Source organism: Aspergillus welwitschiae (assembly GCF_003344945.1).
Source record: "Aspergillus welwitschiae strain CBS 139.54b unplaced genomic scaffold BDQ94scaffold_2, whole genome shotgun sequence".
In the NCBI taxonomy this organism is placed as follows: Eukaryota; Fungi; Ascomycota; class Eurotiomycetes; order Eurotiales; family Aspergillaceae; genus Aspergillus; species Aspergillus welwitschiae.
Genome location: NW_020798696.1, coordinates 1,416,238 through 1,443,693, shown reverse-complemented (window position 1 = coordinate 1,443,693; position 27,456 = coordinate 1,416,238). Strand labels below are relative to the sequence as shown.

General features: G+C 51.9%; 10 protein-coding genes across 10 annotated transcripts; 5 read left to right on the top strand and 5 right to left on the bottom strand.

Annotated features, from left to right (window-relative positions):
- Positions 1-543: 543 nt before the first annotated feature.
- BDQ94DRAFT_165909 (putative myosin class II heavy chain (MHC)) lies at positions 544-7,246 on the bottom strand (the record flags this gene model as incomplete). Its single annotated transcript, XM_026770430.1, has 2 exons — positions 544-7,145; positions 7,228-7,246. 2 exons carry the CDS (start codon positions 7,244-7,246, stop codon positions 544-546), a joined length of 6,621 nt encoding a protein of 2,206 aa, XP_026631837.1.
- A 1,033-nt stretch (positions 7,247-8,279) lies between these two features.
- BDQ94DRAFT_134691 (uncharacterized protein) lies at positions 8,280-8,631 on the top strand. The gene has a single exon (XM_026764516.1). The coding sequence runs from the start codon at positions 8,354-8,356 to the stop codon at positions 8,531-8,533; it is 180 nt and encodes a 59-aa protein (XP_026631836.1). The 5' UTR covers positions 8,280-8,353; the 3' UTR covers positions 8,534-8,631.
- A 393-nt stretch (positions 8,632-9,024) lies between these two features.
- Positions 9,025-10,332, bottom strand: bgt1 (1,3-beta-glucanosyltransferase Bgt1). Its single transcript, XM_026775876.1, has 4 exons — positions 10,015-10,332; positions 9,690-9,947; positions 9,466-9,626; positions 9,025-9,397 (listed from the first exon to the last, which is right to left on the bottom strand). Exons 1-4 carry the CDS (start codon positions 10,269-10,271, stop codon positions 9,168-9,170), a joined length of 906 nt encoding a protein of 301 aa, XP_026631835.1. The 5' UTR covers positions 10,272-10,332; the 3' UTR covers positions 9,025-9,167.
- Positions 10,333-12,200: 1,868 nt separating this feature from the next.
- Positions 12,201-13,421, top strand: BDQ94DRAFT_134686 (emp24/gp25L/p24 family protein). The gene is made up of 4 exons (XM_026764515.1): positions 12,201-12,507; positions 12,644-12,851; positions 12,934-13,121; positions 13,183-13,421. Exons 1-4 carry the CDS (start codon positions 12,310-12,312, stop codon positions 13,198-13,200), a joined length of 612 nt encoding a protein of 203 aa, XP_026631834.1. The 5' UTR covers positions 12,201-12,309; the 3' UTR covers positions 13,201-13,421.
- Positions 13,422-14,350: 929 nt separating this feature from the next.
- BDQ94DRAFT_134683 (DUF3237 domain-containing protein) lies at positions 14,351-15,694 on the bottom strand. The gene is made up of 8 exons (XM_026764514.1): positions 15,464-15,694; positions 15,371-15,398; positions 15,267-15,301; positions 15,057-15,196; positions 14,984-15,002; positions 14,820-14,922; positions 14,747-14,766; positions 14,351-14,679 (listed from the first exon to the last, which is right to left on the bottom strand). Exons 1-8 carry the CDS (start codon positions 15,503-15,505, stop codon positions 14,557-14,559), a joined length of 510 nt encoding a protein of 169 aa, XP_026631833.1. The 5' UTR covers positions 15,506-15,694; the 3' UTR covers positions 14,351-14,556.
- A 732-nt stretch (positions 15,695-16,426) lies between these two features.
- BDQ94DRAFT_134678 (endopolyphosphatase) lies at positions 16,427-19,459 on the top strand (the record flags this gene model as incomplete). The annotated part of the gene is made up of 2 exons (XM_026764513.1): positions 16,427-17,047; positions 17,120-19,459. Coding segments are annotated over exons 1-2 (1,972 nt in total), but the record flags the coding sequence as incomplete, so codon positions are not given.
- Positions 19,460-21,280: 1,821 nt separating this feature from the next.
- Positions 21,281-22,698, top strand: erg27 (the record flags this gene model as incomplete). Its single annotated transcript, XM_026764512.1, has 1 exon — positions 21,281-22,698. A coding segment is annotated over exon 1 (1,246 nt), but the record flags the coding sequence as incomplete, so codon positions are not given.
- Positions 22,699-22,815: 117 nt separating this feature from the next.
- Positions 22,816-23,355, bottom strand: BDQ94DRAFT_134675 (uncharacterized protein). Its single transcript, XM_026764511.1, has 2 exons — positions 23,257-23,355; positions 22,816-23,185 (listed from the first exon to the last, which is right to left on the bottom strand). Exon 2 carries the CDS (start codon positions 23,122-23,124, stop codon positions 22,912-22,914), a length of 213 nt encoding a protein of 70 aa, XP_026631830.1. The 5' UTR covers positions 23,125-23,185; positions 23,257-23,355; the 3' UTR covers positions 22,816-22,911.
- A 589-nt stretch (positions 23,356-23,944) lies between these two features.
- Positions 23,945-24,874, top strand: BDQ94DRAFT_165903 (uncharacterized protein; the record flags this gene model as incomplete). Its single annotated transcript, XM_026770429.1, has 1 exon — positions 23,945-24,874. One exon carries the CDS (start codon positions 23,945-23,947, stop codon positions 24,872-24,874), a length of 930 nt encoding a protein of 309 aa, XP_026631829.1.
- Positions 24,875-25,415: 541 nt separating this feature from the next.
- Positions 25,416-27,261, bottom strand: BDQ94DRAFT_156583 (major facilitator superfamily domain-containing protein; the record flags this gene model as incomplete). The annotated part of the gene is made up of 5 exons (XM_026768639.1): positions 25,416-25,710; positions 25,783-25,907; positions 26,023-26,134; positions 26,193-27,010; positions 27,067-27,261. The coding sequence occupies 5 exons, from the start codon at positions 27,259-27,261 to the stop codon at positions 25,416-25,418; spliced, it is 1,545 nt and encodes a 514-aa protein (XP_026631828.1).
- Positions 27,262-27,456: the final 195 nt, after the last annotated feature.

The window sequence follows — 27,456 nt, the reverse complement described above, 5'->3', positions numbered from 1 at the left end:
AGGTAAGAAAAAAGAGGGTATGATGATGATGTAAGTGAAGTAAGGGTCCTCCTGCAGAATGGAGCATGCATCTATCTCCCAAGAGGGAATACACACACCATTATGAGATAATATAGTGCCTGCCGATGCATGCAAGGAACCACAAACGAGTGACACGTTGGAATTATTTGAACAGGAAACATAAAATAAGCAAAAGTGCAGAAACTTGTGTACAGATTTGCGGCAAAAGTACATTTCAAAAGGTGTGGTATCCATAAGGACGCAGGAAAACTGTGGTATGGTATATTAACGAAGGAAAGAATCTCATAAATTCACAGCCGTTGAGCAACAATATAGGGGGAAAAATCAATAAACTTGCTCGAAACCAATCAATCAGCAAATGAACATGTCAACGGGCACGGAGTATGCAATATCAAAGGAGAGGTGGATGTGGGTAGAAGAGGGAAAAATGCATCATAATGTAACAGTATCAGTCGCCTCCATGTTGAGACAACTGCAGAAAATGTCTATGGACATGAATGAGAAAATAATGGTATAGACAGTTTATGCTTGTATTTGCGGTCCGAATGGCCCGTCTGCCGTATCCCGAGGGGATTCCGAAACTAGGCCATCGGCTGTGCTTTCCGCGTCTTCTCCAAAGGAGTCGTGGGCATAATCAGCAGGCTCCGCGTCGTGGTCGTAACTTGACCTCCGGAGCAACGGGGGCGTACTTGGCGGCTCTCGCATCCTGCTTCCACGAGCTGGAGCGGCCTTGGGCGTCGTATCGTAATTCCTCAGAGGCCGACTCGCCGATGGACGTCTGGAACCCATCGTCGCGGAAGTACCAACGGCCTGGGGTGAAGCCTGTCGGACACTGGAGGCTGGAGGGGTCAAGAGACCTGACAAGAAGGAGCTTGCATTTCCGGATTTTGAAGGCGTCTGTTCGGAAACGTGAGAGTTCGAAGTATCTCTTCCCTTACGCCAGCTGCCCCATGCCGCTGCAGCTGCGAGAGGAAGATTTCGTGGTGACGCTGTCAACTCTGCCAAGGAGGAGAGGCTAGGGAAACTGTGTCCGGACTGAATTCTTTCTCTCTCCTGTTGCTGCATCTGCAGATTGGCTTTCAAACGGATGGCTGCATCGCGGACAGCATTGCGGTCGAAGGAAGGTTGCGACACAGTGGTGATGATGTCCTGGAGGTCATCAATGCGAACACCCAAGAGTTCACGCAGCCAATTGATTTCTGTGTCTTTGTCCTTGATCTTGTTTGGAGCGTCCTTGTCAATAGCAGCCACTTCTTGTTCCAGTTCTTCAATGCGAGTTTCACGCTGCTGCAACTGATCCTGAAGTACCAAGATTGACTCCCTCAAGGCTTGAGGCGAGATCTTCTCAGGCATGGTAGATCCCTCACGGAATGCCAATGAAGGCGAGCTCGAGTGCGCAGGTGCCATGGCAGGCGCTGCCTTGGCAGATTGAGCGGCCTCGGCAGCAGCACGGGCGGCGGACTGTGCGATTTCGAGCCTCTCCTCGAGATGATGAACCCGGTCCTCCAGGTGCTTCACCTTGTCATCGGACAAGGCTAGACGGTCGAGCAGATGAGATTCCGTGCGCTGTCTGTCTTCAGAAGCATTGTGCAGCGCACGCGCGTGGCGTTCGCGAAGGTCATTGAGCACCCGTTCGTGCGTCCGCCGTTGTTCTTCCACCGCCAGTTCCTTGGCTTGGACAGCAGCAGCCAAGTTGCTGGCCTTGGTTTCATTGGCTTCCTCCAACAGCATCTCGTAGCGCTCCCGGGCAGTGTCACTTTCCATTCTGACATTGTCCATTTGACTCTGGAGGCGAAGTATCTGAGTTTCCAACTCAGCACGGACAATGTTAACCTGGCTGTTAGCAGCATCCAGATCCGACTCCAGCGAATTCCTGGTGCGCTGGATCTCAACGCGACTGCTTTCACGAGCCTCGTGGAACTCCCGCTCAAAGCGAGCGGCCTTAAGCTCCAGGTCGTGGTTCTCGAGCCGCAGGTTCGCGACGAGCTCTTCAAGCCTGGCATTCTCCTGCTGAGACTGGCCAAAGATGAACTTCAACTTGGCCGCCTCGCGCTCCTGCGCTTCAAGCTCATTGATATCCTCCTCAAGCTTTTCACGAAGCTTCACCTCCCGACCATAGGCTGCACGAAGTTCGTTGTATTTGGCATTCAGGTCCTCTTCGCGTCTGCGCCAAGAAGCCTGGTCGCGGGTAACGTCCCGAGTCACAGTTGCCATCTCATCCTGGAGACGGTCAAGCTTCTCGCCCAGATTGTGTCGAATACTCATACCATCCTCCAAGCGCGTCTTCAGCTGGTTAATCGTACCCCGTAGTTCCTTATTGTCCGCCTTGACCTGCTCAAGTTCAGCCCTAGACTCCTCGCTATCCCGTTTCCAGTTATCGCTCGAAACGCGGTACTCATCCAGGGTGCCCTGAAGTGCGATGTTCTTGGAGGAGAGCTCAGCAAGAGTGAACTGGAGTGTCTCTTGCTCTTTCTCAAGTGAGTCAGCCTTATGCTGGATGTTCTCGAAATAAGGAATCTTCTCAGCCTTGAAGTGGAGCAAGCGGGACTCGGCGGATTCGGCAGCTTCACTATGGCGTGCAGCATCCTCTTCGGCGACCTTCAAAAGCCGCTGGAGTTCCGCAACAGAGTCCATAGCTTCTCTCCGAAGCTTGTACTCCTGATCGGCCCGCTCATCAGAGAGCCTAAGCATATTCTTGAGACCGTCAATCTGGAGCATAAGGCTTTCAGCGCCGATCTCCTCTGCTTCAGAGGGTCGCGAGTTCTGCTGGCTCAGTTGGTTTGAGATCATGTCTTGGATCATTGTTCTCATCTCATCCACAGGGTCTTGCGATAGCTTCTGCACGGTCAAAGCCTGAAGAGCAGAGACGCTTTCACGCAGCTGTACGAGCTCGGAAACTGTTTGGTTCTTCTCTTGCTCATTATCGCGGGATGCGAGTGCCTCCAAGAAGACGGTCTTCAGCTTGTCAAGTTTCTCCTTCTGGCGGAGGTACGACCGGGTACTGTACGACGCGTTTTCATATACATCATCCTCATCATCAGCGTCAGCGTCACTGTTGTCGCCCTCGACAGATGCACTCCACTCCAATTTGGTGCGAGGACCAGGTGCAAGTGACATGACAGACTCTTGAATAACACCAAGCGCGCGCTCAAGCGGCGTAAGTCGTTCATCAATGGCGGAGCCGACGAGGTCGTTGATCCGACGGTCAAAGAATCTGCTCCGGTTTGCCAGCTTCTCATCCTCACCAGACGAGATCACATCGTCCCAGTCACTGATGTGATCATTCTGGTTGACCAGATGCCGCACTGGAGAGGGAATACCAGAACCGGCTCCCTTAGAGGGGGAAACAGAGAATTGAGATTGAGCATCGAAGTCGAGCTTAGGTACATTCAGGGTGTTGGCCATCAGGCCACGTCCTGGGCTCGGACTAGGAGCTTCGCTCCTGATGTCGGCAGGTGCGTGTCGCTTTTCTTTAGACGGATGCAGGGCAGTCTCGGGAATGCGATCACGAGGTTGAGGCGTGCTCAAACGTTCAATTCCAACATCCGAATCATCATTCAACTGCTCCATGATAGCATTGAGCTCCTCATCGTCAGGCGAATCCTCAGCCTCATCAGCATGGGCTTCAGATAGCACAGGCTCACGCTTGGGTGAAACTGCAGCTTTGGAAGTGGCATCGCCCTTCCCATCATCCACCGGCTTGGGGCCAAGCGTTGTCTCCTCAGAAGAAGCGGGGACATATTCGGGAACAGAGGCTTTGAACTGGAAGGGCTTCGCAGTGGGTGACAGGAAAGTGTGCTTCTGGTTATCTTCGGCAGTCTTTTCCTGCTCTTTGTTGCCAATATTTCCTCCTTCCACGGATACCGACTCTGACTTGGCCTGTATGTCGGTAGCCGGTCCTGACTCCTGGGCTGCTTCCGTACTCTCGTTCTTCTTATCAAAAGGTGTCCAGGTCGACGCTTCACTGATGGGCGTTTCTTTCCTCTCAGCGAACTTGTCATCCTGAATCGAGACAGGTTTCTGCGGTGCTTCATTGCTATCTCCGCCCTCTGGTTGTACGTTTTCTTTGCCTTCAGCAGGCACACCGTGTGCGCTAGACACTTGCGATTGTTGAATGTTACCGGACTCTGCCAATGCGTGAGACATGCTGAAGTGGGCCTCTCCATCTGATGCTTCATCACCGCGACGTGCACGCTTATGGCGATCAGTACGAACTGGACGGCCGTTGTCGTTCTCGACCTCCTCTTTACTGTCCTTGTCTTCCACGGTCTCGTCTGGTCGCACGATGGGAATGGCCTTGGACTTCTTGGAGGCCTTTGATGCCTCCGAGACATCAACATCGTCGAATATTTTGGTCCTGCCATTTGCAGGTTCCTCAGACTTCGTGGTGAAGCCACTTCCAGTAGGGTTGAAAGCAGGAGCTGCGACATTGAAAGATGCGGTAGAAAACTTAAATTCGCCGGAGCCGGGTTTTTGCGTGGCTGTATCGTTAGCAGCAGCACTGGGTGTGAAGGGGGTTGCGGTAAGATTGAAGGCGCTAGCGGAGGGATTGAAGCTGGGTACAGAGCCAAATGTGAACATGGGATTTCCAACAGCCGAGGGTTGGAAGGTATTTTCTTGAAAGGGAAATTGCTGGGACGGGATCGAGGCAGTTGGGTTAAACTCCTTCGCATCGACGTTGAAAGTAGAGGACGAAAGCTTGGAACGATGCCCGCCTGTGTATGAGCCAGCACTGGGCTTCGGCTCATGCCACGGTATGTTATTCGCAAGTGGACCATGTCGCTGAGGCGTTCCAGAAAGACTCGGGTTTGTATCGATATCCGAGCCATCATGGATGTTACCTGCTGCATAATCGCCGCCGTAGAACTGGTGCATGTGCTGAGGATACTGTTGGGATGCAAGAGCGTCGGCGCTGGGGAAAGCCCAACGAGATTGCAGAAGCTCAGAACCATCGAAATTGTGAAGAGGCGGCTCACGATCGCCTTCTTCAAGCTGTCGGTCGATAGTCTCCTCCAGATGGTAGTTAGGCGGTATCCTGTCCAGACCCTTCTGTAGCGTTTCGCTCAGGTTATGGCCACGATCATGGCCACGAGGGGTGGGCTGCGCGATCTCAACGGTAGAGGCGTGGAAGTGATCAGGACCCTCCGTTGGGGTGCGAATGGGACGTAGCAGCTGGCCTTCCGTGACGTGATCCTGCAGCTCATGACCACCGAAAGCCTCCTTCGGTATGCCTGGCTGTTCGTTCAAGCCAGGGTGGAAGGCACCCTGCTCGTTCAATGGTGACACGGGAGACAAAATCGAGCCCAAGTGAGGAAGTGTTCCAGGAATGGATGCGGCGGGACCTGCTTGCCGCGCATTAAAGAAACTCTGGGGAGTGAGTGAGCCTTGGGCAGGAGGTGTAGGTTGAAATTGCATAGGGTATCCAGGAAGTAGATTGTTTTGGTCGACACCGAGGAATGGCGTTTGAATGCTGAACTGCGAAGCCGGGGAAGCCAGAGTCCCCAGACCGGCGGGGTTTGCTGGCTGGCCCAGCTGCGGAGAGAAGTGGTGAGACAAAGATAGAGGATTGCTAGCTGCTGACCCTGTCGGAATCGGTGGCGACGATACAAGGCCGGGGAAGGGGGCCATCTGACTCATAGCAGCGGAGGCCGGGGATATCGATGGTTTAGGTTCATCCAAAAACACACCCAGGGCGCGTAATTTCTCTTCCTGAAGATAAGCAACATATGCATCCCACTCTGCCTTGTCGGGAATGCTGACCCCATACCTCCCGTCCTGTCTTTCCTCGAGGACCTCTGTCGGATCTGGGAAAAGCGGACGACTGAGACCGCCCAACTCAGTATCCAGTACATCCTCCGATCCGACGCTGAATCCACGGGTGTCGTAACCCTGTTCTTCCCAGTCTCTCAACCTTTGTTTGACATCTTCCACCGTCAACAAACGGTATCCAGACTCCTCCGTGCCTCTTTTGTCGTCGAATGGCAGCGAGATATAACATGCTCTCCCACGCCAAACAATCTTCTTCTTAACTCGTTGTACCGGCGTCTGGCTGTTCCTGTCGAGTGCTGGGCTTTTCACGGCGCTCGGCTCTGTAGGAGTATCGAGTCGTTCCGTAAGCGAAGGATCTGTCGGAGTAGGAGGGAGCGGTTTTTCTATCGTTGGGAGTGCCTTGTTGGGCCCTTGTCCCACAAGGGACTGTGCTTCTGTTGAATCCATTGTGATCGGCTGGGGGTCTTTATCGTAAGCGAATCCCCAAAAGTCCTCCTGTCGAAGTGTATCTGCTCGTTTGTGAAGATAATCCCTTGTCCTCTGGCGTGGGAGACTGCCTTCCCGACGAGCCGTTCTTCGGTTTACGAAGTCAGCTAGGGTTGGGGTCTTCAAGAGGTCCTCGTCGCGAGGATCTTGTTCCAGGCCGAGCCAATCGTCAGATGCGTCCTCTGCGAAGTAGTTCTGTGCCGTAATGAACGAAGGAGCCTCACTACCCGAATCGTCGCTTAACCAATTGCTTCGTTCAGTTCTGGGTTGACCGGTGAGGTATTGATTAATCCAATCCTGCGTAAAGTCCTTGATCGACTTCCCACTATTCCTACCAAAAATGTCTCGGGCTGGAGACCGGCTGGAATTGCCGCTGTACAGTTGTCTCGCTGAGCTGTCCCGGGCAGACGGTCTTAAGAGCTCGGGATTGTTCGATTCGGAACCGTTACGGATGCCACTGTGCATCGATACCGGAGAGCTATTTCCGGAATCACGGTCGACAGCTCCGGCTTGACTCAGTGACCACGACAGCCTCCGAGGACTCGGTGCAGCATACGGTGAGCCCCAGGCGGTGGTATAGTAGATACTACTCTCCGCTCTTCGATTCTCCGGCGAGGTTGACGAATCCCAGGTGGCCCGGTATGTGGATAGAGTAGGAATAGTATTCGGGGGATTCGGGGTGACGCTGCGGCCCCGGGGGGAGTTCGACCGGCCAGGTGATCCAGCGGCCGAGAGACTCGACGCTCCTGGCAATGCGGAAATGGGATTCAATGGCACCGTCAGCAAGGAATCGTCACGGAGGTCGGACGGATCTGTAGGATGCTGCGGCGACGGCGGAAGCGCCGAGTTGGCGGAAGATGCGGAGGGACCTAGATCTAAGTGTACAACAGCATCGAGATACTATTAGCCTCTGAACTAGATTCGAGGTGTGACGGGAACGAGAAAGATGACTGGCAGGAGACACCGCCATAGGGAGGTGGATATGGGGGTGGGAAGATGAATTGGAAATGTGGGATTGATGCAGCCAAGGTAACACTTCGACAGGCAGACACACCTTCCGTTTCGACTCCTGCAGCAAGCACTTGCTTGCTGCTCCCCTTATCGTCCAGAATGTTGAAGCATGGAAATCAAAGCGCTGAGACCGAATCCACCTCGCCGATGAGCTGTGATCGACACACGAAAGGAGGGGAAAGGACGAGACAAATCACACGCTTGGACGAGAGCGCGATTGGGGGAGGAAATGCGACCAGTGAGTGGTACCTATAACACCGTGGAATTTGGGGGAGGAAGGGTGGAGGGGGAGGAATAATCTTCAGGGGCGGTGGGTAGTTCCGAAAGAAGATCCCCAAACAGACATCCGCGGCTTGCGGCGACGGTACAAGGACAGAGAAAGAGAGAGAGAAAGCGAATGGATGAACAACAGATCACAGATACCTAGGGTATGCGAGGAAGGAACTTGGGCATGGCGCATCCACAAAGGACAGCTGGATTGAAGTTGGAAGAATGACAAGGATCAAGCGTTGCGACTAGTAGTAGTGGATGAAAGTGGTGGTGGTGGTCACAGAGTAAGTAATTGAGAGGCGGACCTTTATTTTTTTTTTCCTGTACGAATTTTTTTTTTCTGCTTTTTTGCAACTTTTTTTTTTTTACCCTTTGTTCTAGCTGGATCGAATCAGTCTGGGACCATGTCACGATCTGCCAGCAAGCAAGTCCGTTTTTTGACTTTCAAAAGCTGCACAGGCGCGTGAAAATAACAAAACTTAACGCTCAACTACCTAATCAGCAGTGGAGAGCTGCGAGGGCGACCGTTGGGGAAAAGGTAATGGTATGGTAACCAGATATCCGCATTGGGAGCGGATTCTGGCCTCACGACCTTCAAGTTTGGCCTTAGTTGGACGACTAGTGAGCCCGGTTAAGCATGAATTGGGGATAGTGGTGGTCGTTAGCCCGGCATAGTGCCTCAAGCTGGCCAGCTCAACCCGATCTTCATCTCTGACCGCCATCTACGTACGTGGTGCCCGGCTGTCTGTAGGTACCAACCTTACCAAACTCATGCGAGTCAGTGGGTATCAACTTTATGCTCTGCAAGGCGCGGGGGTTCCTTGAGAGTTTGGGAGCAAAACAGAGTATCCGTCTGGAAAGACCCTCTCTCTGTCTGGCAGCCTGCAGGTTGATGGATCTCCCTCGCTACTCTCTGACTCCTCCCCCAGCCTGCCTGTGGAATCTGGCATCCAACACCCCAGCCTTTACAATATAGATGGATACCCGACCGAATGTAACCCCCCAGATTTGTGCAAACCCCCCTGAACCATTGCTTTCACCTCCAATAGATAACAATCACTTGGTTGACGCGTGGGTTCCTGTGGTTCGTGTCTGCATTCAGGGGTAAAACAACGCTACTTGAACCGAACCACGGTTCCCTCGGTTGCCCGTGACTTAGCTAACAACTTCCCCAATTGGGGGAAGTCTTCCAATTCTGCCCAGCCATGTCATCACCGTCAGACGGCCATGACACATTCTTGGCTCCATGTGCGATAACCACTCTTCTGATTTAACTAGAGCATTCATCGTTGAATGTCTGTCTGGACCATCTTAAAGAGTCCCCGAATCTTGCTTTCCAGCATCTGACTACTTCATGATGTCTAGTTGCAAATCCAACTGCCCGCTCCATACTTCTCTGTAGCTGGATCTCTACAAGTCAAATCAAATACTACCAGAGAGATCATCCCCAGGTCTTGGGAGACTTGCCTCGATGTTAAACATATATCGATGCAGTATACATACAGTGCAGCGAAGGCTGTCTGAGAAATAATAGATACATATGTAACAAATCAAGTCACTGTGCGTCAGACTTTTAGAAGTGCAGCATCAGACTTATTCTAGTTCGTGTTTCAACAGGTCACGTCGAACTTGAGCTGGCGGTCGGCAGTGAAAAGACCCCAGTGTTTCTCATCCATGGACTGGCCGTTGTCTCCCGTGCTGTTGGGCTTCCACACCTCGTCGAAGGCCTCGAAATAGAAGACGTCGGTTCCCTTCTGCAGCATGGGACAAACAGCCGATTTGTAATACTGCGCGGCATTCTGGGTACCAGCTTTAGCAGCACCGTAATCGGATCCACCATCTAAAACAATTTATCAGTTCATCTGCATCTCTACTAAGGCGCTGGATGGAGTTGCAAATGTATCTTACCGGTGGGCCAGCCGGTTTCCCCGTTTCCAAAGCGAATATTGCCCGCATTAGCTCCGGCAACCTGCTTAATATGATCCTCCGCCTGCGTCATGTCAGACGAGTAGGTACTGGGAGCATTGTTGATGTCTACATCCTGCCAGTAGGCGAATCCATTGGCCAACCTAAATCGTTATGGTTAACAGAGACTCCCACAATACGAGTATGATCGGGAAAAGAGGGCTTACAGGTAAGTGACACCTCCTTGGATGATGGGGTCGGCAGTGCCATCCGCGAATTTGTTCCAGCTGTCAACGGTGCCAACGGTGACTGATGGGAACTGGTTCTGCACTTGTTGGATTTTACTCAGGAGTGCCTGCGCAGAGAGACTTCCGCGGTAGAGGACCTCAGAGCCCACGGTAATGGCAGACACAACATCTTCATTTCCAGGGACAATTTGCTTAAGGGCGTTGAAGTCCTGGTCGAAAGACTGATCGTAGTCCGCCCTGCAACACGCAATAAGTTAGTTTCACAGAGTCAACGTATATGTCTGAACCGATGAGATTGCCCTACCAGACTCCCAAAACGACTTTGAATCCCTTGGCCTTGGCAGCCGGGACGATATTCTGAGCCGTATTGCAGTCACTGGCCGAGTACGTGCGGACTAGAGTCGTCACACTTTTGAGGGCATCGAAGTCGGCTTCGTAATCACTCGTAGATTTGCAGCTGGAGTCACCATTTTTATCACCTATGGAGAGTCCCAGAGTGCCACTAGCAGACACGGCAGGGATGGCTGCCAACAGAGCAGGAAGCAAGCTTGAGGCACGCATGCTGAAAGGCGCGGTGATTTCAGTGACAGGTTTCAAGTGGTGGATACCGGTCGATGAAGCAGCAAGAAGAGCAGCTGACTAGGGAAGGACTGGATATATGAAGAGAGCGTGGGAAGTCAAGAACCTAGGTTTTGGCTTCTTTCAAAGAGAAGGGGAAGAAAAGGGGAATCTCTGTAAGAGGATGGCCCGTTCCTGGATATATGCAAGCAACCGGAATAGAAAGAACCAGAGAGGAAGGATTGGCAGTACTTAAGTAAGAATAGAAAGAGTTGCACGGCAAAACGTCAGAAGCCTGTGGAGTCATACTTACAGTACAGGGTAGTACCTCCAAATAGATACCCTGGCGGTGGCCTACGAGACAAACGAATAGCTAGACTCGCCTCCCACTGGAACAACTCCGAAAGTCAATTGACGGAAGGGAACCGGCGCTTCACAGCCAGGATTCAGTCGCCGGAAGAGACCATTGTTGGAGAGACCAGACCTCTGAAGGGCCCGTCTACAGTGCCTAAGCCAGGGACGATAGCCAGAAGGCGCCCAGTAAAATCGGTATACACAGGATGTCGATGGGGATCCGTTATCCACCCCTGCCATTCCGGGGTCTCCGGCTAAGATCTCCACTGCAGGCGCCAGGGTCTGGACCCTTGGGCCTCCCCAGTCCATTACCGCCCCCAAGTCGATTCGGCCTGTTCTTCTTTGCTCCATTCACTGCAGAAATATCACCGATCACACAGTTATTCCGGTCTTGTTAATATTCACCATCTCGCCGATGCAACCTGGCATCACTACTGCCAAAATTAAAACACTAGTGTCGTGGTGAGAAAAAAAAAGAAAAGGACCCCCCACTTAAATTCTGCGAGATTGGCCTTCGTTCCGGTTTCAGGCCTTAACTATAATGTGAGGCGAACTTCCCATCATGTCGACGATCTCGTCTTCTCGAATCACTCTCCACTTTCACCTCAATAAATTTAATGAGAGATCATCTCCTGGTCGTCATCAATCAATCACCAGGCGTTCAGACCACAGATGATGTCACCCAGAGGGCCCTATAACGCGTACACCGATTTTGAACCCTGGTAATATGAGCCACGGTTCACGCAAGAACAGGCGGATAAACGACCAATATTGTTGCTGCTGAAAATCCCGCAATATTCTTTCTCCCATTTCCTGATCAATCTTTCTTACCAAAGAGAAGCTTCCTTACTCATCGCAGTGGCGTGCTTATTACCAAGGTTGGATCCCGCGAACTGTCTTGATCTAGACCGCTTACTTGATTGTCCTTTCCCTTCATCCGGGTGAAAGCAGTATCTTTCTGCAGAGTCTTACTCTACAGGCACCTGCGATACCACAAGCTGAGAATTTCAGGCTCCTCGTACTTAAGTTGAGTTTTTTGGCCATCTATATCGCGAGCAAACACCGGAAGATGCCTCGCAATGAACGTTGCCCCATTCCATGGCTTTGTCAAAGACCGAAAGGGTGCTCCATTGGCAGTTTTAGGAAGGCAGTCAATTATCGAAAGCCGAATACCAAATTAATGAGAGAGAACATGAGTTGTCTCATTCAACTGACAATGAACCGTTTTGGCTCCTCTCCCATGATGCCGCTATTTCTCAGTGTTCACGGACACAGTGAAGCAATGTATGAACGTCTGTAGACGCCAATTAGCCTCCAGCGTGTCTGTGGTATACCCTTAGGCCGCTATAAAAGTTTTCACTTTAAATTTTATCAGATCAACACATAAAGGAACGACACAACTCTAAATATGGTTGATAAGAGAGTGTAGCAGTAGTAAAAAGAAGCATCGCGCCCTTCTAGACTCCGAACCCTGCCAGGACTAGTCTAGTTAGTGCCGGGTGATCTGGTGGTGGTCCGAGCGTCCAGAATTCCCAGCGCAGCACAGAGACCACCTTGCCCGTCGGGAGTCGAAGCACACCTAGCAAGCCCGACCATCACCACCACTTTACCTTGATCCTTCTCGAGGGAGAACTCCACCAACCTACTACCGGATTCGGAGTCGTCATAAGCAAATTTCCTACCCACCATGCGATTCTCCGCAACGACCCTCCTGATTACGGCGCTGGCGTGGTTCAGCACCGTGACCGCACACAACATCCAGCTCCGGGCTCATTCCCGCGAATGCTTCCACGAGTCATTGCACAAGGATGACAAGATGACTGTCTCCTTCCAGGTCGGTGACCGGGAATTTGGAGGCAGTGGCAACCTGGAGATCGATTTCTGGGTAGGTTCCCTGAATAGCATAATAGCTGTCAATCTCCGCGCGGACTTTGGGGTGGTTTGATATCCCATATCAAGCTTCCAAACCTGCAAAACCAATCCGAAGAATATAGTCGCTCACGTGTGATTGGAACAAACAGGTCGAGGACCCCCTTGGTAACCGTCAATACTACAAGCACGCCATCTCGTCGGAGGATTACTCGTTCAACGCGCACGCGGACGGCAAATACGTCTACTGCTTCAGCAACGAAGGATGGGCCTCGAACTCCAAGGAAGTCTCGTTCAACGTTCACGGAATTGTCTACGTCCCCGAATCGGAATTGGCGCAGGATCCCTTGGAGGCGGAAGGTAGGATTTAATACCCAATTATCGTTTATACAAATCCTCGGCGACCGTATGAGCTAACCGCTGTTGTTTTTCTGCATCGCAGTCCGCAAGCTCTCGGAGGCTCTGGCACAGGTTAAGGATGAGCAGTCGTACATTGTTGTGAGAGAGCGGGTTCACCGGAACACGGCCGAGAGCACCAACGCCCGGGTGAAGTGGTGGAGTATCTTCCAGCTGGCTGTGCTGATCGGCGAGGGTATTTTCCAGGTGTGGTGGCTCAAGAGATTCTTCGAGGTTAGTCAATCCTTTCTTCGTCCGTCTAGGTGACTATGGCTAACGATGGGAACGTGTATAGGTCAAGCGTGTTGTCTAGAGTGATTATCTTACGAGCGTGATAATTGTAAAGGGCATTCTATTATACCCTTGGCATTCTTCTTATAACTGAAATTATGGAGCTTTTTCTCTTTCTTTTCCAATGAATTAATAAGATCATCTGGATGATTCTTGTTATCATGGGATATACTATCTAAATGTACGAAGCATGTATACAGCCAAAAGTGAACCAGCGCAGCATCAAAGCCCATTATCCCCTTCCCACAACATAAACCCAATGCAACGTAAACTAGTTAGCCTGATTGCAGATAACACACCGATAAGCATTTATCAGCACTTAGCAGCACAAGGTTACTCCGAACGGGCCTCCTGCTACCAATGTACCACCACCCAGGAACAGAAACCCCGCACGAGCCCATCACCCAAACAAACAATCCTGACGACAGGACCATGCCATCACATCACATTCCATCATACGATAAAAAAAAAATAATATTAAGAATCTGTCTTCATGTCTATACCCAATCCATCCATCTATCCTACAATTAATTCTCACCACATACTAATAACCAAAACCAAATGAATCAAATAACAAACAACTCCTCTCTCTCACACCAACCACCCGACCCCCTCTTCTACCTCTGCTGGCGAAGACAATCATGCAACAGCTGCCTAAAAGGCGATGTCCCCTGTAGCTGGTGCCCAGTGGTAAGCTGTCCTACACATTGATACTCTTCGCCCACTCACTCACACCCACATACTAAACATATATTCTATCTATGAAATATAGTCCTCAACCTGCGTCCCCAACCCATCCCTCCTTCCAATCCTCGCCCCCATCCACTCATCGCAGATCTGCCCGCTCGGCTCCAAAGAGCGGTGGGAACTCCGCGCGATACCCTTCGGGTGCCATGTGAGCACGACTACGTTTCTTACGGGCGTGGTGGGGGTTCTGGGTACGTTGGCGTTGCTGGGGTTGCTTGCTTTGGGGGTTTGGGTGGTGAGGGGGGTGAGGAGGAGGGGCGGGTGGAAGGGTTTGTCGTCTGCGTCTTTTGGGAATGGAAATTGGGGGGTTGTGGTGTTTCCGTGGTGGGGAGGTAGGAGGGAGAGGAATGTGTGTAAACTTGGGGGGGATGAGGAGGGGGCGGGAGGGGGGAGGAGTGCTGGTGGTGGTGGGGAGGATGAGAGGAGGCCGTTGTTGGGGGGCGGGTGATTGTGATTGTGAATGCAGTTACACAAGGGATGAATGGGATGGGTGGAGAGGGTAGAGGAGGGTGTAGCTGGTTATATGAATGATATTCTTTATGTCAATGTTATGAGGATCTGACTGGATTCGATTTATTCAGTAGATTTTGTCCTCTGATTCTAATTCTCTGCTAATATGATATTTGCAGATTTAGCCCTGGACAACCTGGCTGACGCGGTACTCGACTACAGTGGGCTTGCCCTTTTCAACGTTGAAGCGTCCCTGGGCGATGAAGACGCGGTTCTCGAGCTCCTTGTAGCGTTCGCTGCCGGTCTGTAGTTTGTTGTGGTTTGTTAAATTGGTGTGTTAGTTATCCGGGCTTGGATGCGGTATATCTCACCTCGAAGGTAATGTGCGTGACTAGAGTACTAGCATTAGCCTCTGCTTTCATTTTGTGTGAGTAATAGACTTACAAGCACTGTTGAACGGAGTCGAGCCATCAGGAGCAGCTCCGGCGAAGACGGCCTGCACTTCGGGAAGCAGGGTGCAGACACCAGTGTAGTTCAGGTAGATGAGCTATAGTAGATGACTGGTGTTAGTTATTGCTCTCGAGAGATGCGAGATGCAATTCACGTACATCATCGCCATCCTTGGGCCTAGATTTAGTCATTAGAATGGAAACGTACACCTTCAGCAAGGTAACAACTCACTTGATAACACCATGCGCATCCAGACGCAGGTGCTTGCCATCGGCATCCGCATGGATGTAATCGTTGCCAACACCGACGAACTCGGCATCAAGAGCAGGGGAGAATCCAGGCGCACTCTGGACAGTGCCGCCGGTCATGGGCTTCAGTCATGCTGGATTGTTAGTGGGAATGGTCTTGTGAGAAGGAAAGGAAGAGTTGGTGGGTGCTTACGACGACCTGCAGGCTGTTCTGCCGAGATGCGCTGCCTTAAAGAATTTAATCAGTTCTCTTGAGCTATGATCCTTGTCTACTCAGTAGATGGCTTGAGAACTTACCGACGCCTAGCGGAGCATCAATTGTGACCTATGTTGGGGGACACACTATTAGTTGTGTGTGGGCACGCGGGGGTTTTGTATTGGAGGCTGTACCTTGAAGGTGAAGGCGGGCTGGAGAGTAGGGAATTCGGACATGGTTGATTTAAAATAAATTGATATGATGATGCTCAAGAGCTATGCCAATCTGTATTATGTTCTGGTGCTTGCTGAAAGAAGTCGAGCAGCTGATAAATCCCGGACGTTAAGCCCCGCTCCTCGGTGAGGGGTCAGGGACACATGTTCCACAAGCAACGGTCAGCCTATGGCGATCCCCCGAGTGGTGATACCCGGAGTGAACCTGATCGCCGCGAGTTAAGGTACTTCGGGCAGTTTATTTACTGTATGGAACTATAGAGGCCGGAAGAGTGACTACCAGGTACTTCTATGAATAGTTATTGACTAGCAAACATCGAGAAGCTACTAAGCTCAGAGTCACATGCGTCGACAGGGGGTGCCAGACCTGGTTAATAGCAATTGATCATTATTTCTTTCTTCTTGAACTGTACAAACTACACATCCTGCTCGCTCACCTTCGTACTACGACCCGTTCAAGTCTCCCCTGTGAGCCAATGGCACACCATCAGGTGCTCTAGCCAACCGCTACGTCTCCTTACAGACCCATGTCTGCCTACCAGATGACTCTGGTATGTACAAGCTGTCTGGTTACCAAACCGTACCATTTACAGTCACCTAATAATAAACCAGAAACCACCCGACAATAGGGTACAGAAGCAGCATAGTGTCCTCCACTATTGAGTAGATCAGTACCACAGAGCCTATCACGACTATAGTTGATTATGGCTTGGATGACAGTGCGGCCAGCGCGTCAACCTTGGGGGTGAAAAAAGAACCCCAAAGTGCAGTGGATGACTAAGACCATCCGACAATCTGATTATCCGTTGCAGGCACGTGGGCCGTTCAGACGACGGTACAGGCTGCGAGTACCTTACATTAGGGGGGACCTTGACTGACAGTGCGGCGCATCTTTGCTGCTCCATACAGCGCTGATTTGTGTTTCTGGTATGCTCAACACCTGACGTGCTGAATTGATTCCGACTGATACCCCGGAGTCAGATGTCCAGAGCAATGTGTGTCTCTCGCAGGGTCAATATTTAAATGCCAGCCAAATCACCCGCGTTCCTCAGCTCTGCTAGTTGATTGTTTCCCTGTTGGTCGGGTTCCAAACAAAACAAAGTGGGTCCACACGCTACCTCGCGCTTTTCCGCATCGGGGCGCTAGCTGTGACGTCGTCGACGATCCAGTTCAACAAAACTTCCATCTCATGTAAATTACCCCCGGTATCGCTATTCTTTGGTCTTGTCGTTAGCTTCGTTTTGGCTTTTTCTCACATCGTGTGTCGCGTGCTCACTGTGTGCTTCATGTCTGACTCTATTGATCAAGGTTAACTCTGGTTTCCCGCATCGTCGGGAATTCGCCTCCTACTCTCAGTCTTCCCAATGGTTCCGATTCGTCTCCTTTCAGCGCTCTCGCTGCTAGGAACCTACGTGTCTGCATTCCCAGTTGTGGAGCAGCAGCCTCTAGGTAACGGTCTTCAAGATGTGGTCCAGCTCGAGCCACCAAATGCCGATACGGAAGAGTCCTTCCGGGCACTTTCAGGCCGCTTCCTGCACATAACAGGTACATCTTTCCCCCTTGGTCTACACGATGTCAAAGGCAAAAGCAGAGGAGGGACAGGCTAACCATTCTCAGATTTTCATCCAGATCCCCTCTACGAGCCCGGAACATCGGACGAAAAGAGCTGCCACAGAGGTGATGGCTCCGCCGGGTACTACGGCGCCGAAGAGACCGAATGCGACTCGCCCTATGCCCTCGTTAACGAGACATTTCGCTGGATTGAGAACAACCTCAAAGACAATATTGACTTTGTCATTTGGACCGGTGACTCTGCACGGCATGACAACGATGAGAGGAATCCTCGCACGGCAGATGAGATCGTCCATTTGAACGAATTCATGGTGGATAAATTCACCGAGGTCTTCAGCGGCAGGGACTCAATCCCCATTGTTCCGACATTTGGCAATAACGACATCATGCCACATAATATTCTCAAGACTGGTCCGAATCGGTGGACGAAGAAGTATCGCGAAGTCTGGCACAAGTTTATCCCCGAGCATCAACGTCATAGCTTTGTCGAAGGCGGTTGGTTCGTCTCGGAGGTGATCCCCAATAAGCTGGCAGTTATTAGCTTGAATACTTTATACTTCTTCGACTCCAATTCTGCCGTCGATGGGTGCGACGCGAAATCGGAGCCTGGCTATGAACACATGGAGTGGCTTCGCGTCCAACTGGAGATGCTGCGGACACGTGATATGAAAGCCATTTTGATAGGTCATGTTCCTCCGGCAAGGTCCGGCAGTAAGCGCAGCTGGGATGAAACGTGCTGGCAAAAATATACATTATATGTGAACAGATTCCGTGACGTCGTCGTCGGCAGCGCATACGGGCACATGAATATTGATCACTTCATGTTGCAGGATAGTCGAAAAGTGGATATTGCTGCCAGCAGTGAGTCTCCTGTTTTGTCCGATCTTTACGACGGCTCAGGAGAGATCTCCGTCCAGTCTCGCTATGACTATCTCTCCAGTCTCAGGAAGGACTGGTCTAGTCTACCGTCCCCGCCTGATGGTATGCCGAAAGGCAACTTTTTGGCAGATGAATGGATCGAAAAGGAACATGAAATTGCGGCGAGCTCAAAGAGCTCAAAGCCCACCAAGAAAGAGAAGAAGTTCCTCAAGAAGATTGGCGGTCCCTGGGCCGAGAGGTACAGTGTGTCGTTGGTGTCACCGAGTGTGGTGCCGAACTTCTTCCCTACGCTGCGGGTAGTTGAGTATAACATTAGTGGCTTAGAGGATACCAAGATTTGGGCCGACGACTCTGCCTACAACGACTTGGATATGGCGAGTCCGGAGCACGACAAGAATGGCCTTTTGGCCGAGAAAAAGAAGAAAAAGTCCAAGGACAAGGTTCCCAAACCTCCATCGCCGGCTGCGCCTCCAGGGCCGGCATACTCTAACCAGGCGTTGACCTGGCTTAGGTACACTCAATACTATGCTAATCTGACCGAGATCAACCGGCGAATGGCCAAACGTCACCAAGTGTCGGCAGACGACCCGTCTAGCTCCATTCATGACGATGATGCTCGTGAGCTCAAGCTTGCAGATGTCTTTACGTTCGAGGTTGAATACGATACCCGACACGACAAGATTTACAAGATGGAAGATCTCACCGTGCGGAGTTTCTTCAAGCTGGCGAATCGGATTGCCAAGAACAAGCTGAGTAAAAGCGACGTCTGGGTTGCAGATGCGAACGCCGAAGATGCTCCTGGTACCGTCGATGACAGCGGAAACGAAGTAGAAGTGGAAGGGAAGAAGAAAAAGAAGAAGAAGAAGAAGCCTAAGAAGCCTAAGAATCGAGTATGGAGAGCATTCTTGGAGAGAGCTTTTGTCGGAACTCTGGACCGTGACGAACTTGATGACATAGAATAATGGTTTCTGCTTGCCTGTTCACCAGCGAGTTGAATTGGAAGTATACGACGTTATGGCTGCGACGTTTCCCTTGCTCTTAGCTTATCTGTGATGCTGCAATGTATATAGTCTTTCTAGTTTTGACCTTGGATAGTGGTCATTTGGTGACCACTATTGGAAATAGATCGCTGCTCATTGCTTCCACTCATTTGTCCTTCGGAAGAGGCGGTGGGGAACTGCCGCGGCAAACTGTTGCAGATGCAGGCTGTCGGTCATCATTCCTCCATCCACCCCCATCTAACTGATCAATCAGTCCTGTGCTTGTGGTATGACAGAGCCACTGATATCATCTCCTCTCATCTCCAGTTGTAATCGGAATTGATCGAGGGGGCCAATCTTCCACACAGCCCCATGGAAGACGCACAGATGCTTTTCGATGCCACGCTGGCAGACGGCCGCCAACTGTCATCGTCCAGTGCTGCCGCCATTCCCATGCAAAAGCCAACGCTAAGAAGCGCGCGGGCGCCGAGTTTCCACGCTTGCAGCTTAGTTCAGCGACCCAGCTCAGTGGCGGCTCGCTCATGCATAGAAAGATGGGTTTGGACCCGCGCTGGGCCTTTCATCTGCAACACTGCTCGCAGACCATGTGTGACTTTTGGCTGCAAAAAAAAAGAGGCTGGCGACAGCTGATCCACTGTGCTATTCCTATCTCATCCTCCCCGGCTGGATCGAAAGCTGCACGGCAGGGGAAATCAACAGTTGGGCTCTGACACGTATCCGGCTAACTGATGCGCTGTCCTTCCGCCTAATGCCTACTAAGTCTTAGGGACGGGACCATCATCCAACATGCCACCTTGTCCTTCGTAATTCCTTTTTGATCTCGGTGATGGTGGCCACCCAGGAAATGACGTTCCTCACCTTGGCTGCAATTGGTGCCCGATGTCTCATCTCCGCTTAGAACGGCGGCGAGGGCAGAATAAATTTGACGGGCACAGCAGGAACTAATCAAACATACCGGCGGTCTTCTAAATGATTGTATCTCCCGGAATACTCCCTCTTTCTACAGAAGCGGGGATCCATTCGCCCTATATGTATAGTGGAGCTTTGCCGCACTGATTCGCACGGCATTATACCTCCGCACTGCCGTGCCTTCATCCACTTGATTGTGGCCAGGGAAATATCAACGGGGCAGATAACTTGCCCTTGCATCATTATTGCTCCGCACATTCATTCACCATCGCTCTGATCCCACATCCTCACGCAGCTGCGACCGGAGTGTCCACACTCTAATTGGGATGAGCATTGCCTTTCAGGAACTTGACTTTTTGTGGTTGCATCTTTTGTTGCCTTACCCACGCAGGTTTCGTTTATGAGATAGCGATTTCAGGCCTCAAATTGCTGTCATCACTTCCGGCCCCAATCTCGTGGGCGGTGCCCGCCCATCGCTGGCAAGAAGCACAGACTAACGCCTTACTTCACCTAGTTGCACACGATGCATCAAGACTTCCTCCTATTTCACAACGACCAGCTCCTTGCCATTTGTTGTTTCGAATGCCCCCTTCCCCGTGCCTTGCATTTCTAATTCCCATCTATACCCTTTTGCGCTCTCACGCCCGCCTGACTATCATATTCTTCTGCCAGCATAACCCTGCGTGCAGAGCGGTTGACAGCAGGCTTGCTAAGAGTCTTCGTCTAGAAGAACTGTCTGGGTGGTTTCCTTTTCAGATTAACTTTTGCTATTTTAAAAGCTGATTGCACTACGGAGTACACCCGCAGTCTGATTCTCACTGATACTCCAATCAAAGGCCACTAATTGCTGACATTTGTAACATATTTGCGTTTGCTTTCCGGTTGAAATTGGCGGCTTTGTGCTTTCGATCGCTAGGAGTCTCTGTGCATGTACAACTGATCGGCTATTCAGTCCTATTCGGAAGCGGCACTGAGAGGCGGGGACAAGCCACAGATACGACGAGTCTGATTTTGAGACGGGCGCATCCAACGAAAGCCTGCGATTGCAATTGAGGATCTCAATTGGGGGACTGACAACCTAATACCTAAACATATCGAGGATTAGGCGCCAACACGAGCATGGGAAGCTTTGGTGCATGCGACGGCTGATCCATTTCTAACAACCGTTTTGCGCGCGCGTCCGAGGTAAGGCTCCCGATCCCTTGGCGCTTTGCATGTTTCACTCCGATGCATCTACTTTTTATATGAGTGCGGTGGGCAAGCTGTGCCCACCGACTGAGCATTCTCAACCGGCCCAATGCTGTGGGATCGGTCCTCCCCTCCAAAGTTGTCGCTCGGTTACACTTGATCGGAACTTGTTCTGTTATACACAAACCATCATGGATGTGACTAATTTGGCTGTCGATTGTCCTGTTATAGAGACCGGTTCCCTTGCTTTGTGGATGGCTTCCTCCGAAGTGGACCAGAAGGCCTTGGGCAACTTTGCGGCCATAACGGGCCTCGAGAACCCGTTCCTGTCCGCGATGCTGTACAAGATTCTGGGGTTGTCTGTTATGTTATCGAAAAAACTCCTCCGTGCACGACGATTGCGGCGCCTAGACCCCACCCGAGAGACTAAATCGCTTCATCTTTATTACCATATCATCTGGCTTTCGCGTGAGGGTCTTCTGATATTAGAGGAGTTCGTCCTGCCACTGGTTGAGGGATTTATGGAACTCAAAATTCTAGCTTACAAGCTGCGCGCCTCCTTTTACCATATATTCGTCCTATTTCAGAACCAGCCTGCTGTCCACTCGCCGGGTATCGTTAGTCTGCCGAGTAGTACACCTTTATCCAACGGCGTGACAGAAGCGGAGTCACCATCCAAGGACTCCAATTCGAGATTCTCATTTCAGCTGAAGCCCGACACGATAACGGTTTCCGGGAAGCCCAGTTCCGCCTCGGATAGTGCGCCACGAGGCAAGGTTACGCAGGCACCCCCGGGCTTTGCGCCGGTTCAACCACCCAAGTCGAACTCGGCGTTTCTCCTTCCTGCTCTCGATTATACCCCTACAGCTACCGCATGCTTCAATCATGCTGCCCTCTTGGCAGATCAATTCCTCCCGGGGTCGCACCCGCTCCGTCTGTCCATCAAGCTTGAATTTGCCGCCTACCTCTACGATTGCCTACATGACGCTCATGCCTGTCGACGGTTGGCCAAGCAAGCCATTGCCGATGTGTACAATGCGCAAGAGGGCATGGACGACGAGAGCTTCGAGGATGCGGCTGAAATTGTGGGTATCTTGGGCAAGATGGTGAAGCGGGGAAGGAACACAAGCAGTGCTGGGAATAGTACCACGGCTGTGAAAACGCCCCGGGAGGAGCGCAGTGAGGGTAGTCGAACACCATCCTCTCAGACAACGTTGAAAAGGCCGGCGCGAGTGCCGAAAAGCACCTCCTCACCGGCGCGCGCGACCAAGCCGACGACTAGCGAGGGGATGTCTCCCGCTGTGCCCGACCCCACCATGATGAATCCCATATTATGCCTTTCCCTACGACCTGTATATGCTTCTTCTTGGAACTATGGAGTCGCGCATGAGCGCTTGGCCTGTGACTTTTACTTGACTTGCACCTGCCTGTATCATCTCTGTAACGGAGTTGCGGCGATAGACTGGAATTGGGCATCAGCTTGCGGGGAGCTGTGGATAGGATGAGCGATTAAGCGCGACGAAAAGTTGAGGTGGAAGGGGCAGACCAGCCAGTTGTAATGGTGACTGTAGATAGATAGATGTGTGCGATACAAAGTATGTTGTTGATGTCATGCACCCCACTTGTGTATGCTTGTCTGGACAATGGACCTACACTTAGTCGCAACAACTGTATGTCTCAAGCCAATGGCCATGGGGCAGGATGGATCGATGGATCTCTTGTTGATGTTGCAGTGGAGGCCAGCGCATTGTCGCCTGAGGCAACCCCCCACCCAGGGTCCGGCGTAACATACCATACCGAGCGAGACGAGATAAATTACCGGCGAGCAGCAGTTTTCCCATTTTCCTCCTGAATGAATCTTCAGGTAATATTCAGCGATTGCTGGATCAAGAAATAGAATTGACTGATGCCTGCGGGGGGCAACTTTAATTGACTGCCCATCACACAGAAAAAAAAAGGAAGAGTCAGCACGCAAACGGTCAATCTGATTCTATAGATACCTTTTTTTTTCAATCGACGGGGGTGGATTACGACGACGACCCTTCTTGGCGCACCACCCGCGAAGGCCATCATCGCCAGCAAGAAACCTTTAGCATTGCGACCCTTTGGGTTCTGTCTTTTACGTCATTCGACGGTGATCATCTCCTGCAGCATCCGGCAGCCATAGTCTTTTTTCATCTCCAGCTGATCGTGCGCGCAAATCAGATCCCCCCTTCGTCCTCCACGTCGTTTCCCCCACCATCATTTGTGTTGTCTTCTCTTCGTTGCCGGGGGCTCGAGTGCAAAGGACGCGCCTGCTTCCCGACCGTCCGACCGCCTGATCGACATCATCGCCCAGAAGCGAAGGACGCAGATCCAGCGCAAGACCCTGAAAAAAGAAACACACCCGAACGAGGTCCTGCCCCAAGGCTGCGCGCGCAATCACGCCTGTCAGAAGACCCGTAACGAGGCTTGCGACGCATCTATACTTCTTACTTACTTGCATAAACCCTCCGAAGCTTGATCTTTTACCAATTTCCAATTTTCTCCCTTTAATTTTTTTTGGATTCTCTCGCTGGCAATGAAGCTGTTTGTTCCGGAAGCCTCTCAAGCACGCGGGATCCTCATCGGCTGTTAGAAATACCTCTTTTCTCTCCGAGGACTGTGGATTGGAAACCAAAGTCAGGCCTTGTTGGTCGCTGACTGTGGATAATGCGGTCGGGGCTTCAGAAACCTGGGGCCATTCCGTTTCTTGCTCTTTTGGTCTTTTCGCTATTTAGTCTGGTGCCGTCGCTAGCAAAGGAATGGGATTTGTATAACGTGCGCCTGGGGTATATTGGCTATCGCAACGATGTTCGACGTATGCATTCCTTATTTCTTCTTCTTCCTTTCCCCTCCCCCTTTTCTTTCCCCCATGTGTTTGGCTGAGTCAGACAAAGCTAACGGTGGTGCTTCTGCAGATGTCTCTCGGGTAAAAGATAACTGGGCCGATGTTCGAACAACAAGATCTCGGGTTTCTGGGACTGGCTGGAAGCCATGGCTTCTAGATGGATATTATCAGGAGTTCTATGAGCGCAAAGCTCGTCCGCGACGTTGTGCGGTGGACGCGCCCTCTCGGAGCTCCTTCGAGGCTGCTGCCGTCTTCGATACCGATCCTTTGGCATTTCCGGCCCGAGAATCCTCGGCTTTCACTCGGGGGGTGCGCGCGTTTAAGGCAATGGTCATCAGGCAGCCGGATGAGTCGCAATTACTTCCGACATTCTCGGCGGAGGGTGATGCCATTGAACAATTACCTACGCGGCTAAGTGCGCTCGTTAATTCCTCAGTTACTGCGGCTGCTCCTCCCGACGGCGGACTTTTCGGGGTGTCGCCTACGAGCAATTCCATGATACCGGCCACCAGCAGCGTGATTGAGGTATCCCGATGGTTGCTGGGGTTGTCCCGTGCCTCATGGCAGCAGGTCTGTCGCGCGGGGAGCGAGTATATGGAGAACATGCCTGCTTGGCCTAGTCTTCGCGAAGCCAGCCAACCCATCGACCTCTCACGACACGACAACCACACCACCTCCTCTCATCCGACAGTCCCACATAACCACGCGCCCCGCGAACAACCTATACCCCCCAAAGCAGTAGTTGTGAATCGCAGCGACGACGTCGATGACACCAGTCATTCCGCATCAACGCCAAGCGCTACGCCGCCCCCGCCGGCGCTCTCCCAAAACAGCACCGCAACGACTGCTGGCCAGTCCAAAGTTGCGGGATTCCAGCAGGAGACAGAGCACATGCGCCGGGGAAGCTGCATGGCCATAGTGATCGGCCTAGTGGTGGGCGTGATGTGGTTTTAGCACCACCTATCTATCCACACTCCAGTCATAGGATTGGCTGGCTGGCTTATTATGATTCTTTGCAGATTTTTGCTTCCTTTTTGCTCCCACTGTATTTGGTTCGTTGTACATCACTTGCTGGGGTCTGATGAGACGCCCATTTGTTCTTTCATGCCTTTACGACTGTTGGACGGAACGGATATAGGAATGGGATGGGATGGGATGGGCTAGACATAGGAGCAGCCCGAACTGGCCTGTCGAGTGCAGTATGCCAATCAATATATAATAATTTCATCATGCGATACAGCAGTGGTCCTCAGTGCGTATATACTAGTAAGTAGGTGCCGCGCTCTAGGTCGGATTCGCGCATGCTACCAACTTACTCAAAACCCACGTATCATTTCGTAACCTCACATTCCTTAGATGGGGACCATAGATGTACTACTATCCACCATCGTACTGCCTATATAGTACTACCCATACAACCACCCCGCACCGCACCGTACTACTTGCCATCCCATCTCACCTCACCCGAAAGACCCCTCTAAAAGCTAACGACAATCTACAACGAAGTACTACTACCCGCCCTCTTCATCCTCATCCCATGCACCACCGCCAACACCCCAATCACCGCCACGCATTCCAACACCACCGCGAGCTGCCACGACCTCGTCAACGCCTCATTCAGCACCACCAACACCGCCCGCTTCCCTTGCCCCGACAGCCCCTCCGTAAGAGTCGAAATCCCACCAGACAATAACCTACTCACGTCAAGTCCATCACCGACAGCAGTGCCCTCCAACCCGGCACTCAGCTCATTCGTGAAGAGGGCTTGGGCGACGGCAACAAATATAGACCTGCATATAACGTTATGAAGGTGTCAGTTAGTTTTCGCCTTGGAACAGTGATAAAGAGGAATGGATACATACGCTCCCACTGTCTGCGAAAACATCACCAACCCCGACCCAATAGGAATATCCTTCAATGGCAGGGCCTGCTGCGCCACCATCAACGGGGTCACACTACATAGACTCGACGACACGGCGAAGATAATCTGATATCCGATCCATTTCCCTGTGGATGTGTCGACTGTGAAGGTGGTGAAGAGGCCGGAGCCTATGGCGCCGAAGATCGTCGCTATTCCCCATGAATAAGTCCGGGTGGCCGACTTTGGACATTAGGATCCCGCCGGCTAGGGAGACGATCGTGCTGGTTATAACCCAGGGTAGGGTCCAGATTCCGGATTGGATGGGGGTGGCGGATTTGACGCCTTGGAACCAGCTATTTCAGGTCAGTCGGTTGTGGGGGGCGTGAGAAGGGAGAAGGGAAGGGGAGGTACATGGGGAGGTAGTAAGTGAGCACGAAGATGGCGCTGACAGTGCAGAAACCAAAGAAGGATGCTGCTGAGACGGTGCGTTGGGTGAAGACTCGCGAGGGGAGCATGGCTTTGGGGCCTTGCCAGATTTCGACGCTGATGAATGCAATGGCGAGGATGCCTGCTAGGACTAGCAGTACAATGATACGGGCGTCTTGCCAGGCGTATTTGAGGCCGCCCCATTGCAGGGCTAGGAGGAGGCAGACGATGGATGGAAGAAGAGCCACGAGACCGAATAGATCGAGGGTCCTGAGGAACTCCGTCCAGGAGGTGAAAGCTTCGTGGTCTCGTTTGGGCGGATGGACTAGAAGGAAGAAGGCAATTTGGATGACGGCGCCTATGGGGAGGTTGATGTAGAAATTCCACCGCCAGGAGACCTTTTCAGTGAGGACTCCTCCGATCAAGGGTCCAAATGTTGTGGCGAGTCCGCGGGAGCCTGAGAGAAGACCGAGGATGATAGGGCGTTTGGCTGGGGCGACGAGGATCGGGACGAGAGAGAAGGCAGCGACTAGGAGACCTGAGCAGCCTACGCCGGCCAGGGCGCGGCCGATGATGAGGGAGTGGGAGTTGGGCGCGGCGCCGCAGACGGCGGAGCCTACGAGGAAGAAGAGCATTGAGATGCTGTATATCCAACGGACGGAGTAGCGGGCGAGGAGTTTGCCAAAGAGGAGTTGGGTCGTGCAGATGACCATGGTGTAGACGCTACTGTACCAGCCGACATCCCCGAGAGAGTGGAAGTCGTCGGAGATATACGGCGTCGCCGTCGCGATGATGGTGCTGTCCTAGATGTAGGGTTCGCGTGTTAGTGCATGTAGTACTCAGCTTGAAGAGGGCATACCAAGGTGACGAGGAAGATTGCCAGACACAAGGTTGCAACTGCGAGATAGTATTTAATCCCTGATGGGTATTGGGAAGCTGGAGCTGCGATTGTTACACCTTGACTGTTGTCTTTGGCCTCGTTCTTGTCGGTGGCCTGTTCTTGAGGCTGAGAGGCCTCAATGCTGCGCAGAGAAATGCTGTCGGATCTCTCCATATTGGAGAGCCTTTGATATGATATGAACGAAAAACGAGTGAAAATCAAACGAGCGACTGATTGACCGACACACTAGATGAGCGAATCTTTTTGACCTGACATGGTGAGTTCAGGGGAACAGCCCACAATAACAGAAATCGAGTCACGGCCACACCACGCGTCTAGTCCCCATCCTGGCTAGCAAGGCTGGCAGGG

Coding starts and splice junctions, on each gene's coding strand:
- BDQ94DRAFT_134683 (XM_026764514.1), bottom strand. CDS start 15,505: ATGTCCGAATTCCCTACTCTCCAGCCCGCCTTCACCTTCAAG. Junction 14,767..14,819: donor GACTCCGTTCAACAGTGCTT/GTAAGTCTATTA, acceptor CTAGTACTCTAG/TCACGCACATTACCTTCGAG. Junction 14,680..14,746: donor TCACGCACATTACCTTCGAG/GTGAGATATACC, acceptor AACAAACTACAG/ACCGGCAGCGAACGCTACAA.
- bgt1 (XM_026775876.1), bottom strand. CDS start 10,271: ATGCGTGCCTCAAGCTTGCTTCCTGCTCTGTTGGCAGCCATCCCTGCC. Junction 9,627..9,689: donor CAAGGAGGTGTCACTTACCT/GTAAGCCCTCTT, acceptor ATAACGATTTAG/GTTGGCCAATGGATTCGCCT. Junction 9,398..9,465: donor GGAAACCGGCTGGCCCACCG/GTAAGATACATT, acceptor AAATTGTTTTAG/ATGGTGGATCCGATTACGGT.
- BDQ94DRAFT_134691 (XM_026764516.1), top strand. CDS start 8,354: ATGCTCTGCAAGGCGCGGGGGTTCCTTGAGAGTTTGGGAGCAAAACAG.
- BDQ94DRAFT_134686 (XM_026764515.1), top strand. CDS start 12,310: ATGCGATTCTCCGCAACGACCCTCCTGATTACGGCGCTGGCGTGGTTC. Junction 12,508..12,643: donor ACCTGGAGATCGATTTCTGG/GTAGGTTCCCTG, acceptor TGGAACAAACAG/GTCGAGGACCCCCTTGGTAA. Junction 12,852..12,933: donor GGATCCCTTGGAGGCGGAAG/GTAGGATTTAAT, acceptor TCTGCATCGCAG/TCCGCAAGCTCTCGGAGGCT.
- BDQ94DRAFT_134675 (XM_026764511.1), bottom strand. CDS start 23,124: ATGATGGCCTTCGCGGGTGGTGCGCCAAGAAGGGTCGTCGTCGTAATC.